The sequence below is a fragment of the Mycteria americana genome, chromosome 6, assembly GCF_035582795.1.
Source record: "Mycteria americana isolate JAX WOST 10 ecotype Jacksonville Zoo and Gardens chromosome 6, USCA_MyAme_1.0, whole genome shotgun sequence".
In the NCBI taxonomy this organism is placed as follows: Eukaryota; Metazoa; Chordata; class Aves; order Ciconiiformes; family Ciconiidae; genus Mycteria; species Mycteria americana.
The window spans coordinates 24,750,297-24,762,706 of record NC_134370.1 but is presented as its reverse complement, the minus strand read 5'-3'; the positions used below and the strand labels follow the sequence as shown (position 1 = coordinate 24,762,706).

Below are 12,410 nucleotides of genomic sequence, written 5' to 3'. Positions count from 1 at the left end.
CCTCTGCCTTCTCCTAGCAGGGGTTCCAGTGATGTGCCATTGCTGTTGGGCAGACCCATTCAATTTGCCTGTGTCTAGGTAATGGTTTATAGGGCAGGGGAGAGAGGGGGGTTTGAAGGCTATGTTTCTGTGGAAGCCCTCTCTGAGTGTGAGCTGGTTGGCGCGGTGAGAAAAGGCACAATATGTGACAGCAACCTTTATATTTTAATTTTAAAAAGATTTAGAGTTATGCCCTTCTTTTTCTGAGCGTGTCCTCTCTTTCCCATGCGTGAGCTTCCTGAAATGGCCTGTGCTTGTCCCTTTGCGGTTTATGCAGCGTGGATGTTTTGTGCAGCAGTAGCTGAGGGTGTTCTCTGACCCATCTGTCTGCTGGATGTGCAGCATTTGGAATCAAAGCTGGGATTAGGCAGCTCCTATTCTCCTTTAGCAGGGCCTGGAAGTAGCCCAATGGTGACATTTCACCCCTGCTTTTTCTGCACCCGTGTTCTTATCCCTTTTCCTAACCCTTGCTGGAGCAGGAATTAGGGGAGCCATGAGAGGAGAGGGGTAAGAAGGGAGTAGTGGGTGGTGAAGATCATGCTGAGTGCAAGGAAGGGAAAAGTATGACCTGGTGTGTTAGTGTAGGTACTGTTGTGGAGTCTGTGGGCGCTTATTTGTGATCCCTGTGGTACGCTTACAGCCTCTGTCTTCTGGGCATTGCACCACACACTCCACCATGAGCCATCTGCTGATGGGGAGGGCCAGTGGGCTTGTCATCTCTGATGGAGCTCCTGGCAGAGAGGTCTGAGAGCCCTGTAGATGTTTTCAGTGGGGTGTACAGATGTTGTAGGCACAGCGTCTCGGACAGATACACAGTCACTCAAGCCATTCTGCCTTGGAAGTTGGGAAGTTTTGAGGTTACCAGTCATCATCCTTCCCCCTGTCTGTCTTGCCAGTGCCTGTTCCCTGAAATGGTCAAGAGCTGGCAGTGACCGACCACTGCTCAGGAAAATTATGGCAGGGTTAGGGGAAAAGGAGAACTGTCTGTTGCTCTGTGAGCCTTCCTCAGGGTGCTCGGCCCTCTGACTGTCAGCCGGCCAGGTCTCGCAGTGCCCACAAGATGACAGAGTAAAACTCCTCCCTTTCTTTCCCCATGCCGAGCTGAATTCCAGAGCAGGCTGGGAGAGCGAGGGAGCGAGGTCCGTGCCAATCCGCCGCGCTTGGCTCGCCTGGGACACCTCACACTTTTGCCATTTTTGGCCAGAAAATCTCTCTCGCTCAGACTCTGCTCTGTTCTAATTATACATTTTTGTTTTGGGAGCGGGGAGATATTCATGGACTCCGACCCTGAGGATTGTACTGCCAGCTCCAGAGGGGTGGGGGTAACAAATACACAGTGCTTCACCTCCTCTCCTCTTCCTCCCCTCACCCTCTTTCCATCCTCTCCAGTAGCCGATTTTCCTTCCCTCAAGTATTTCACTCATTTCAAATTCGTTCCCCTGAGATTTGTAGAATTCGGTGAGAGGACTGGCTGATCATGCACTGAGGACACAGGCCCATCTGAGTTGCCCACATCTGGGTGCTTACTGCCCAGCCATAGTTGTCAAAATCCCTACTCCATTCCTCATTCACCCTTGGGAGCTGAGTAAATGTTTAGCAGAAGAGATGTTTTCAATCAGAAATCTCACCCATGGGTGTGTTGCGCTGTCCTTATCCGACAGGTGTAAATAACAACTTGCTTTTGCCCCCGTGGTTCCAGCAACGAGACTGGCAGAGCCACAGTCTTCTATGAGCTGGGGGGAGTGCAGCACGCTGCACTTAACAAGGAATGAGTCTGCTTTTCAGATCACTAACCCCTTAAGTGGGATCTGTACTTAAAAGGCACCCAGCAAGCGGGTGTGTGTGCACATTGTGTATGTAAAGTGCTTGAGATGCTGCTCTGAAAGCTTTGCAAACTGGCAGGCACCCAGGAGTCATAATCCTGAATTTGCAGGGGGAGGCTGCTGCTCTCTAAAAGTGTCTTTGCTCCGGACTAGCCCAGCTGAATGTTTCCTGGGGCAATTGGGTCTTGCTTGCCCAATCTCGGCTGCTGTTTGCAGACACTTGGGTGCCTCGGTTGTCCTGTGTGGGGTGGGCACTGTTGGCTGAAGGAACCAGTGAGATGCTTAGTGTGATGGGGAGGAAGGAGGTGATGGGAGGCAGGAGAGAGGCTTTGTGGTCCTGCTATAGATAGGATGTGTAGCGTCCTGTTGCCGAGGGGGCTGGGGGCATCCAGCTGTGACAGTACTGAGCTGTGGCATCCAGTGGGCATGATGAAGGGATTCAGCCTGGGGTCTTGAACTCTCCCTGGTACAAATATAAAAGTTAGGGAAATAGTTCTGGGATGAGATGAGATGCCAAGTGTATGTGTGTGTGTGCATAACTCTGTGTGTCTCTCCGTTTATCTTGCAGCCACTGTATTCATCAGATACTGGAGAGTGTGAATCACATTCACCAGCATGATATCGTGCACAGGGACTTGAAGGTAATATTTCCTCCATGCCACAGAGGCTGAGGAGAGCAGCCAGGGAATCAATGGAAGAGGCAAGACAGGAATACTGTGTTGGCAGCTGGCAGGGTTTTTTTTACTTGAACTGGGCTCAGGGGTTCCCAAAGCACAAACGCTCTCCTTCAGAGTTTTCTAGAGGGTGTGCTGAACTCCCGAGGAAGTTTTCAGTCTTCATGAATCTTGCCAGCTCTCAGCCTCTCTGAGGCAGCTCCAGGATGGAGTAGTTGTGAACCTTGAGTGCAGTAGGCTTTCAGAGAAACTTGAGTAGGATTCATTATAATGAAGGACACCTTCTAGTCTGCCATTGAAGAGATCTGTAGAGACCTGGGGCAATCTCTGTTCAGCCTGCCAGGATGAGTTTGTCTGCATAGAGCATGTATATTTTTATTCTGTGCTGTTGCCAAACACATGCCATTGCGCTAGGGCAGAGATGCACAACAAGAACTTTTCATGTCATTTCTTTCTTCTCTTATCAGTAGAAGCACTTTTAATCTCAAACCAAAACTGCTGGCCAGTTAAACACTGGGTGAATCAACCATTTGCCACACTATAACACATTTATCGACCCAGAGCCCCCACAGTGTAGTTACTTAAACTCCCACACAGTGCCAGCTGCACTGGGAGCTGGGCAGGCTCCAGAATGAAGAGGTTTGTGCCGGAAAGTCTGCCTGCCCTGCAGCCCTCTCTGTCTAAAGTGGGAATGGTGATGGCCACCAGTGGTCCAGTTAAATTAATGCAGAATGACACCTGCTACTAGTGTTGGTTTTGGTTTGTTATACAATGCATAAGGGGAAAAGTATAAAAATATTTTGCAGAGAGCAAGGTAAAAGCATGTTGCAAGCTCGGTGGCAGTGTTCCCCCAGTGTTTTGATCTAGTAGACAGCTGTTAACCCTTAGTGTTTCTGGCAAACTCCCATGCAACACTTTTGGCCTTCTGATTCAGAGCACTATGAAAAGATGCAAGTGACCTACTGCAGAATGGCTGCTGTGGATTAGACCTGACACCTGCTCTTGAGAAAGCAGCCTCCAAGAGGCACTACTGCCCAAAATTAGGGCCTCTATGAAAATCGGTAGTGTTTTCCAGTACAGGATGGTTTAAGTTTTCCTTCACATCCTGTGTTCAGATATAATTTGTTTTGCCTCCCAAGTTTTGTTTGTGTGAAAGTTGTGAACTTGTTTAGAACTTATCAGCTGCTAGACACTCCCCACTGTAGTTAATGTGTTTCTTCTGTTGCTTGCTCTGATTCACTGAAACTATCCAGGCCTGAGGAGTAGCCATTCCTTTTAGCAATAAAAGATCCCGTGCTCTTTATTTAATATTTAGCTCCTTGCCAAAAGCTTGACCTTCAGGATCAGTGTGTAATAACTGCAGAGCTTGCTTCAAGTGAAGTTTTTTCTTTTGCACCTCCCTCTCATAAGCCTGTCTTTTGGCTGACATGCTCTTAAAGAACTTCAAATGTTGAGCTGCCCATAGGGACCGTAAGAAATTAGGGAATGCATTCACATCCTTACCAAAAAGTATGTGAAACCCGAGACAACCCATATGTTGGCAAACATGCACATGCATAAGCACCGTTAGCCTTAAGGTGTTTGTAGCTGTATTTTAGAAGCAAATAGTGCTTAGCTAGCACAAGCCTGGCCTAGATTTCACTGGTTTTTAGTCAGGCCAAGCGCAGGTGTGATGTGAAGTTGGGCGGGATTTTCAGAAAACTTCATTGGTCTTCTGCTTTAGGCACTTGTTTACACTGGTGAATTTTCATCAGTGTAGCTTGATTAACACAATCTTTTCCACTTCCCATATAGTGAATAGCCAGTGGCTTCCCAATGTATTGAGACCCAGTTCCCCTTCCTTCCATGCTGCTTATGGCAAGGACTGTGATGGGCAAGGCTGTTCTCCCTTCACTCAAAGCAGAAGCAAGGCACATGCCCAGTACTTTAAGGCAGGTGAATGAGCAAAGCATCTTGTTCCTGTCAGGCAGAACAGGGATAGAGGGTTGCCGTGGGTTGAAACTGGTGAGCAGGCTGCAAAAAAGACCTTCATCAGATTTGTGAAACTGAGACAAGCTCCTGTTTCTGGATTTCCAGGCTTCCATCTTGCTTGGTTAAAAACTCAAGTTGATATGAATTACACAGACGATCAGAAGGGGGTAGGATGAGAAATCACATTTGTCCTGCCTGTCTACAAGTTGAGTTTCCTGCAGAGCTGTAATAGCCACCACCTTAAAGGCTTTGGGGTTTCAAAGGGTCCCATGTAACTAGCTGCTCTGGTGCTTCAGAGAAAGCTGCCGACTCTCAGTACAATTTCTGGAATTGTGTTAAGCCTTCTGCTGAAGTCCTCTGCTGGAACACAACAGAATTATGATTTGAGTGAGATTCATGTGAGGGGCAAAAGTCTGTCTCCCTTTCCTGGCACATGGGGGAGGTGACATGGCTGCTTGTCCTATAGGTGACAGGGCAGTAGCAAGACAGCATATTTTATGCTGCTGTAAATATGTGGTGTGAAAAAAACAGCTTACAAGAACACTCACTGCTGTGCTGCTTATGCCAATTTGAGGCTGAGGCTTCTTCTGTAAGGGATGAAAGCTACTGCCTATCCAGATGATACCTTCCCACATTACAGCGCTGTATTTGGCAGCCCTTATTAGCATCATATTTACTTTTCCAGTGCCTTGGGGACTGTGTAATGTTCATGGGGAGAAACATCACTGCAGATTGTATCTACTGCATCTTCCCCCCCTTCCCCCCCCCCCCCCAATTACTCTCTGTGGGGATGACAGAAACAAATTTTGGGTTCTGTGCTGCAGGAACTGTACTGCCAGTGCCCTCTGGTGTCAGCATGTAATGTATGGGCTGGGCTGGGAGAGGCTCTGGCTCCCACAGAGGATTTGTGTTAGACTTGAGGATTTTCTGCCGCTCTAGGTCAAGGCCATTTGTTGCTGTTGCTCTGCCTTCACCTGATCAGCTTTAGTACATGCCTGCTAAATTCAGTCAGCAGATTAAATTTAATGATGTGAATACTGAGGTAGGAGGCTTTAACAAGGATGTCAGTCTTTCATTCTTACCCCCTTTTTTCTTTCTTCTCCCTAGCCTGAGAATTTACTACTGGCAAGTAAATGTAAGGGTGCTGCTGTCAAACTGGCTGACTTCGGACTGGCTATAGAAGTCCAGGGAGAGCAGCAGGCCTGGTTTGGTAAGAGTGTTTGAGCTTTCCCACTTTTGCTCCCCCCTTTCCTGGTGGCTGGTTGAGTTGCACCCTCCCTGAGTACTTTCTGTCAGCTCTTCCATCATGTTTGTGTATATTCGGCATTGCTGCTTCCTTTCCAAGCATCTCAGCCTCTGGGTCATTGGGCACGAGCCTAGGTGCAATAAAGGAAAGAATATGATAAATAAAGACAGAAAAAATGGCTATGTATTTCTCTATTTTTCTTCTTGGTTTACAGCAGATGCTAGTTGTCGGAGATGAATGCAGCTGCTAAGTTTAGACCCTGATCTGAACTTTCCTGCTGCTTAGGAGTGTAGACATCTGGAATTTTGTTTGGTCATTTTACAGAAATGCATTTGACCTGGCCTTCTTCAGGCACATTTGGATCTGGCCTTATCTTTGTTTAGCTAAAACATAATTAGAAATGAGACCTTCCCAGGCTAAACATTAGCTCTGAGACTCTGCAGTGCTGTGGAGATTCTGGAGAGATGGCTGCTTCTCCTGGTCTGCCCACACCAGTTTGGCAATCGAATTGTCCCCTCTGTGTCTTGTGTTTTCAAACTCCAAGCTGTTATATGTAACAATGATATAAGGCCTGACATATGAGTTTGTGCCCAGCTGATTGACATGGTCCCTCTGTCTTTTCTGTTTTTCCTGCAATACATAGACACTCATCCCATCTGATTGTCTTTTTTTTTTTTTTTCTCTTTCTGTTGGTTTACCAAGAGGTAGCTCTAGCAAATATGAGATGAAGGGTGGGAAATGGGTTTTGGAATTTGTTGGTTACCACTAGTGGATTTTGTGATATGGCAAGATCTCTTCTGCTTGGGTACTGTAAGTACTTCATGTCATCCATTTCCTGGCAGGGTTTGCTGGCACTCCAGGCTACCTCTCCCCCGAAGTCTTAAGAAAAGATCCTTATGGAAAACCAGTGGATATATGGGCATGTGGTAAGATTCTGTCAAAATGTTTTGCACTTAAACAACACCGTTTCATGTAGAAGAGCAATTCCTTATAACCTATTGCTGGGAGGGTGTGCAGTGCTCCTTCTTACTGGGTGGAGAGATGAAGGCACACTTGAGGATAAGCACTTTGTGTAGATGGAGTTAATATTGGAGCCTGAACTCATTTGATTCTGGCTCCTAATCCTTTCCTCAGACCATCTATCAGATGTTTGAGACTTAAGAGATAGGACCTATCTATGCTTTGCAGAGTCAGTTGTTTAGATGACTGTAGCAATTTCCTATTACACTAACTATGTAGAAGATGAAATACTGAAGAGACATGATTTTTTAAAAAGGAAAAAATGAAGTGTAAATCTATCTGGGACCAATAAGTTTAAAGGTATGCGATACCAGTGTTGCCTGACATGGACTAAATGGTTCTCTGCAGGCCAGGAGTGCTAGCTTTGTCAGTGGCATTTTTGTCCCAAGACCATGCACAGTAAGCATCTAAAAACCTAGTCCTTCCTAAAAAGTCCCTTGCTGCCCAGCAGCCCCAGGGGATGTGGCTTCATTTTATTCTCAGAGCAGCTGGGAGTTGTAGCTTAGCAGCCATGGTAGCCAGAGGAGGGTAGAAGGACATCGTGCACCTTGTTCTAGATCTGGCAGCTGGCGCTAAGAGCTGAACATGAAGTGCCAGGGTGAGGTTCAGCAGAGGAGAGTTTTGTACTGTCTTTCTCTACCTCAGAAGGCTAAATATGATGGCAAATGCAGATACAGAGCAATCATTGCCTTGGGGACTGTCAAGAGGGAAGGAAGAGGGGCTGAAGGAATAATTGGCGTATTAGCCTAACCATAGTGTATCTGTGTCTCTCCCTCCCAGGAGTGATTCTGTACATATTACTAGTGGGGTACCCTCCCTTTTGGGATGAAGATCAGCACAAACTCTATCAGCAGATCAAAGCCGGAGCCTATGACGTAAGGGCACTTTCTTGCTGAGTACCTGCATGGGTGTAGAAGCCATCCAAAACATGGCACTATTTTACTCGGTGTCCAGCAGCAGGCCCCAAGCTACTGTGCAAAGTGATGTTTGGCGTGTTTATACACCTCGTTGTCTTCACTGCCTGGGATGCAGTCCTATTTGGGGCTACTGAAAGGATATGTGGAAAGCATCGCAGTTGGCACCAAGATGCTGCTGGTCATTAGGGAAATGCAGAGCTGGAAATGCAGATGGTGGGAACTGATGTCTTCTAGTGCATTTACCACAAAGTGCTGCAGACGTAGCCAATGCTAACTCTTTCAGGGGAGCAGAGGGAAGGTAGAATGAAGGAGCCTGTCTTTATCAAGGCCTAATTAAAAGTATGGGGAATTGTTCTGTAGAGCTAAAATATGGCCTTGGGTCTCCTCAGTGCCACAGTGGAATTTCTTCCAGCTGTGGAAAGCTTGGAGCCCAGTGAGAAGACTGAATGGCAGGGACCTTTGGAGGGGTGGCTTTGTGCTGGGGATCAGTGTGGTGGGATGGAGGCTCTGGTATAAAGCCAAGCAGTTCGTGGAACGGTTCTCAGAGCATGGCAAAACTGAGGTCTAAAGAGGTGCCTGAAGGAAAGGAATAGCAAGGAAGTTAGTACTGGGGAGCAAAGATGGTGTAAAATGTGGTTTGGGTACCACAGCTTGAATGTTTGACATAAATTCTTCCATGTAAGGAGAGGCTCAGGAGGGAAGAACAACTCCTGGAAATCCTAGCTCAAAGCCTGTGGGCATGAATATCAAGAGGAAGTTGGGGAGTTCATTTTGTAGGCTGTCTTGTGGTTTGTATTAAAAAAAAACCCAAAAAACGAGGGTTCTGCTGGACCCCAGTTACCTCCCAGCTTCTGTGCTTGAGACCATGAGAGCAGCTGTACTGGTGAGAACAAAGGTCTGCCTAACCCCATGTCCTGGCTCAGTGGCTTCCTGAGTGAAAGGAAAGTGATGTCTTTGTACTTGGTAGCCTTAAATGGACTTGCGTTCCTCTCTTGCCTTCCTGCCCCTCTTGTTTCTGTGTTGCTTGTTCTCATTTGAAGTGTTTTTGCACTAATTGTATCAATGAGGATTTTCAAAGCACTTCAGGAGTTAAATGTCCAACTCTTTCTGTAAGTCATGAGGATTGAACTGCCTGATGCCTCCTATCTACCTGCTGTTTTTGAATTCTTACCTATAATGAACAAGTCCCAGTAGATTCCTCCCATTTTGCCTGGTAGAAAACAGCTCAAGTTTTACTGGCGTACCTGCGCCTGGTGTCCTTACCCCCACACCAAGTATGCACTTGGCTGATCTGTGGTTATCTCTTGACCATAGAGGAAGTGGCAACTGTGAATTGGACTTCGTGCTGTTGGGTAGGGGGTTTGCAAGACATTACCCTGAATACTTCAGAGTTCGGATGGGGGGAAAGTGTCCTGGCTGAAAGCTCACTATCATAATTTTTGAGTAGTCTCTTGCAATGTTTGCAGAACAAATTGTATAATGCCTTGCTGATGCCTGAGAATGCAGAAATAAGATTATATGCAAATCAAGTAAGGTGGGTGTATTTTTATGCATTTTTATGCATTTTATAACATTTTCTAAATGTTATAGTACTTTATGGAAATGTTCTCAGGATAGATTAGTCTTCCCCCTGCTTAAAGACAGGGGACTTTTATCCCAACAGCATTTATCTTTGTGTTCTCAAGTTCACCTGTATTTGTACAGTAGATTCATAGGAGTGAGACATACTGCATTTAATCTCAGCATGCTGTCATCAATACCACATGCAAGCATCTGGAGGATGGCATAAATATCTCATCTTTATCATTACTGGAATTATAGGAGAGAGCAATTACCTTTCATAGATGATCAGCAACTGAAATACTTGAGATTCTTTTCTTTGTTTCCATGTTTCTGTATTCCCATCCACTATTACATCTCTCTTGCTCCCCAAGTAATGATTTCTGGTATGGTAGATGCTTGCTAACAACTTGCTGGTGGGTTGCTACACCTAAGTGACTGGTATTGTTCCAGGATATTGTGCTTTATGGTGGTGAAAGTGTACCTGATGGGATGTTCTCTGTTAGTGGTTTTCGCTTTCATGAGATTTTTCTGTAGCTAAGTGTTTGTGATTTTATATATGCTGTTATAGCTTTTTAGCATACTGGAGAAAGAGCAAGGTGGGGTAAAAAAGATAGTGCTTGTGTTTTTCATGTCAGAACTCAGTTAAAAAGATCTGTGACTTTACTTTTTTGACTGTTGAGTGTGAAAGAAACTCAAAGGTCTAGTGATTCCTAAAAGGCTTTTAAACTGTTAATCTTCCTGCCTGTGTCTGGTGAATGGTACAGGTGTGTCCTGCTGTCTGGTACCATTCATTTGCTGGATTCTGTATGATTTTTGTTCAGCATGGATTTTCCCCAAAATTGATGGGTTTTGCGAATATGTTAGCCCTGCTATCAAAAGGGCAAAAGCTGGAATTCAGCTGTGTAGGAGGGAGAATGTCTTCTGCTCGTAGAAGATATTTTCCGTTCATCATCTATTCCTTCTTCCTCTTTCAGTTCCCATCACCTGAGTGGGACACTGTGACTCCTGAAGCAAAGAATTTGATCAACCAGATGCTGACGATAAACCCAGCAAAGCGGATCACAGCTGACCAGGCTCTCAAACATCCATGGGTCTGCGTAAGTGTTTTCCTTTATTACGGATTGATCTGTGGTTTACCCTAAACTGACATGTCAAGAAGACTTAGCTGCAGAGGAGCCCAGAATATTTGAAATATTTCAAAATGCGATTTTTTTGGAGGCTGACCTTCAACAAGCCAACTGTGTCATGCTGTGGTGCTTTTATTGCCAGTGTAGGAAAAAAAAAAAGCGTTATTCTTTTAGCAGTTTTGTGAATGTCCATAGTTCCTGGTTTTCCCCACATCTCCTCTTGCAATCCATATCATCCTAAAATGTCAGATGGAGTTTGGCATCAGACAAAATATTTTAGGATTATTTTGTTCTTCATCTCTACTTCAGTTTATTGCACTGCATCTTTGCAATGTTGGAACATTTCTGCTCTGCTGCAGCTTAACTGGCTGTAAACCTGAAATCAGTGAAAAATCTTTTCCTGTTCTGTGTATGTAGTTTCTGCCTTGCCAGACCCCACACATGAGTATTTTTCATCTTTTGCAAAGTTGGCAAGGAAATCCCAGAACGCAGCAGGGAGTGGGTGTAGGGGAGGGCAGCAATGGTGCACTTTTATCTCTGCAGGATGAAATACTTCCACCTAAGTCTAACCAGATACGTTTGTAACACCATAGCATACTTCCGCTTTCTAGGATGTGTCTAGTGTGCTCCTTTGCTCATTTTTTTTCTTGAGAAACTGTGGTGTTTCTTTCCTTCCGCCACGAAACAACAATTTAGCAATTTAAACTTACTTATGTGAACATCTGCGTAACAGGAGTGTAGCGTCTGCTGTAAAGTGATGCAAGTTCCTTGGAAGTCAAAACTTCACACTAGCTGAGACTTTGCATCTCTGGTTTTTTTTCTCCTTGCATGCTTGTAATCAATAGCAGTTCCTGTATATTTAACTTTTGTCCCAATGCCTGTAACCAAAGCTGTATGTATTACGATAGCTCGCTCCCTGTGGCAACACAATATAGAACGGTTCAAGAGAGGCTTTCCTTCTCTGAGTTATGGGGAGTTCGATTTCACTTCACAGCCATTTCAGCCTCTCACCCAAACTGCCTCCTGTTGAGTCTGTTGTTTCCATTTGCTCTGCAGTCTCTGTGTGTGCAACATGCATTTTCTTTCTGGAGATGTATTGCTCCTCTGAAGTAAATGTGGTAGGAAATCTTAACAGTTTATCTCAGATACTGAGTTTCCTAGAGTCACTGAACTTCTGAAGTACATGTCCCAACTCTTTGAAGCCCACAGTGAACAACTGGACATCACTGTCATTCCTAAGGAGGCTGAACGAACAGTGACCATCAAAGTTATTAAAGAGAACAGTTTAGCTACATTCTCCCTCCACGCTGCCGTGTGTACTGCAGCAGGTGACTAGCTTTGCTGACAGGATCAAACCAGAGACTTCCCATGAAACTAGCTGAATATGAGCATGGTTTACAGTTCTTTTGGGTATTGCAGAATTTTTTCCAAGCAGGAGAAAGGTAATGGAGGGTTTGTACACACTGATCTGCCAAGTTAGTCATTCACCCCCTGTCCTTGTAAAGGGAATTCAGGCTTGTGGCTCTGTGCAAGAGCAACAGCTACTTTGGCATTAGTCTCTGGTTTCCTCATGTGCTCTAAAGGCATCAGTCTCTGGTTTCCTCATGTGCTCTCAATGACTGGCAACACTTCTGGGAAGTTCTCTTTTTGCAGCTGATGGGATCCCAGTCTACTGTGGGTGACAGGTGTGCATCACTGGCAAGAGGTTATACTCAGGTTTTTGCATTGGTACAATAGAGCTATATGATCTTTCCTCTTGCACACTGAAAATCTATTTCTGCAAAACTGATGCAAAGATGCCGAGGCCTCTGTTAGTCAAATACTTCTATTCAGGGAGTTGCCACGTCCAGGAAGGCTACCAGTCACTAGTATTCACTAGTATTCACTTACTGCTTGGAATTTTCCCTTAGAGCTATAACTAATGCAACGCAGATCTTTTCTGTAGTGCCTCTCACTCAGTCCCCCATGGGTATGCTTGTTCATTGGACTTTTGTCTTCTCACTGTCTTGATCCGTTTGTGTGCCTGAGAG

At 45.4% G+C, this 12,410-nt stretch overlaps 1 protein-coding gene across 6 annotated transcripts in view; it reads left to right on the top strand.

Moving 5' to 3' along the window:
* CAMK2G (calcium/calmodulin dependent protein kinase II gamma) overlaps nucleotides 1–12,410 on the top strand; it is a 125,896-nt gene that overhangs the window by 73,738 nt on the left and 39,748 nt on the right. For all 6 annotated transcript variants that reach the window (XM_075505119.1, XM_075505118.1, XM_075505120.1 and 3 more), the window contains 5 exons: nucleotides 2,431–2,503; nucleotides 5,615–5,717; nucleotides 6,596–6,679; nucleotides 7,554–7,648; nucleotides 10,228–10,350. In XM_075505119.1, coding sequence (XP_075361234.1) covers nucleotides 2,431–2,503; nucleotides 5,615–5,717; nucleotides 6,596–6,679; nucleotides 7,554–7,648; nucleotides 10,228–10,350 — 478 coding nt within the window. The remainder of the gene's footprint in view (nucleotides 1–2,430; nucleotides 2,504–5,614; nucleotides 5,718–6,595; nucleotides 6,680–7,553; nucleotides 7,649–10,227; nucleotides 10,351–12,410) is intronic.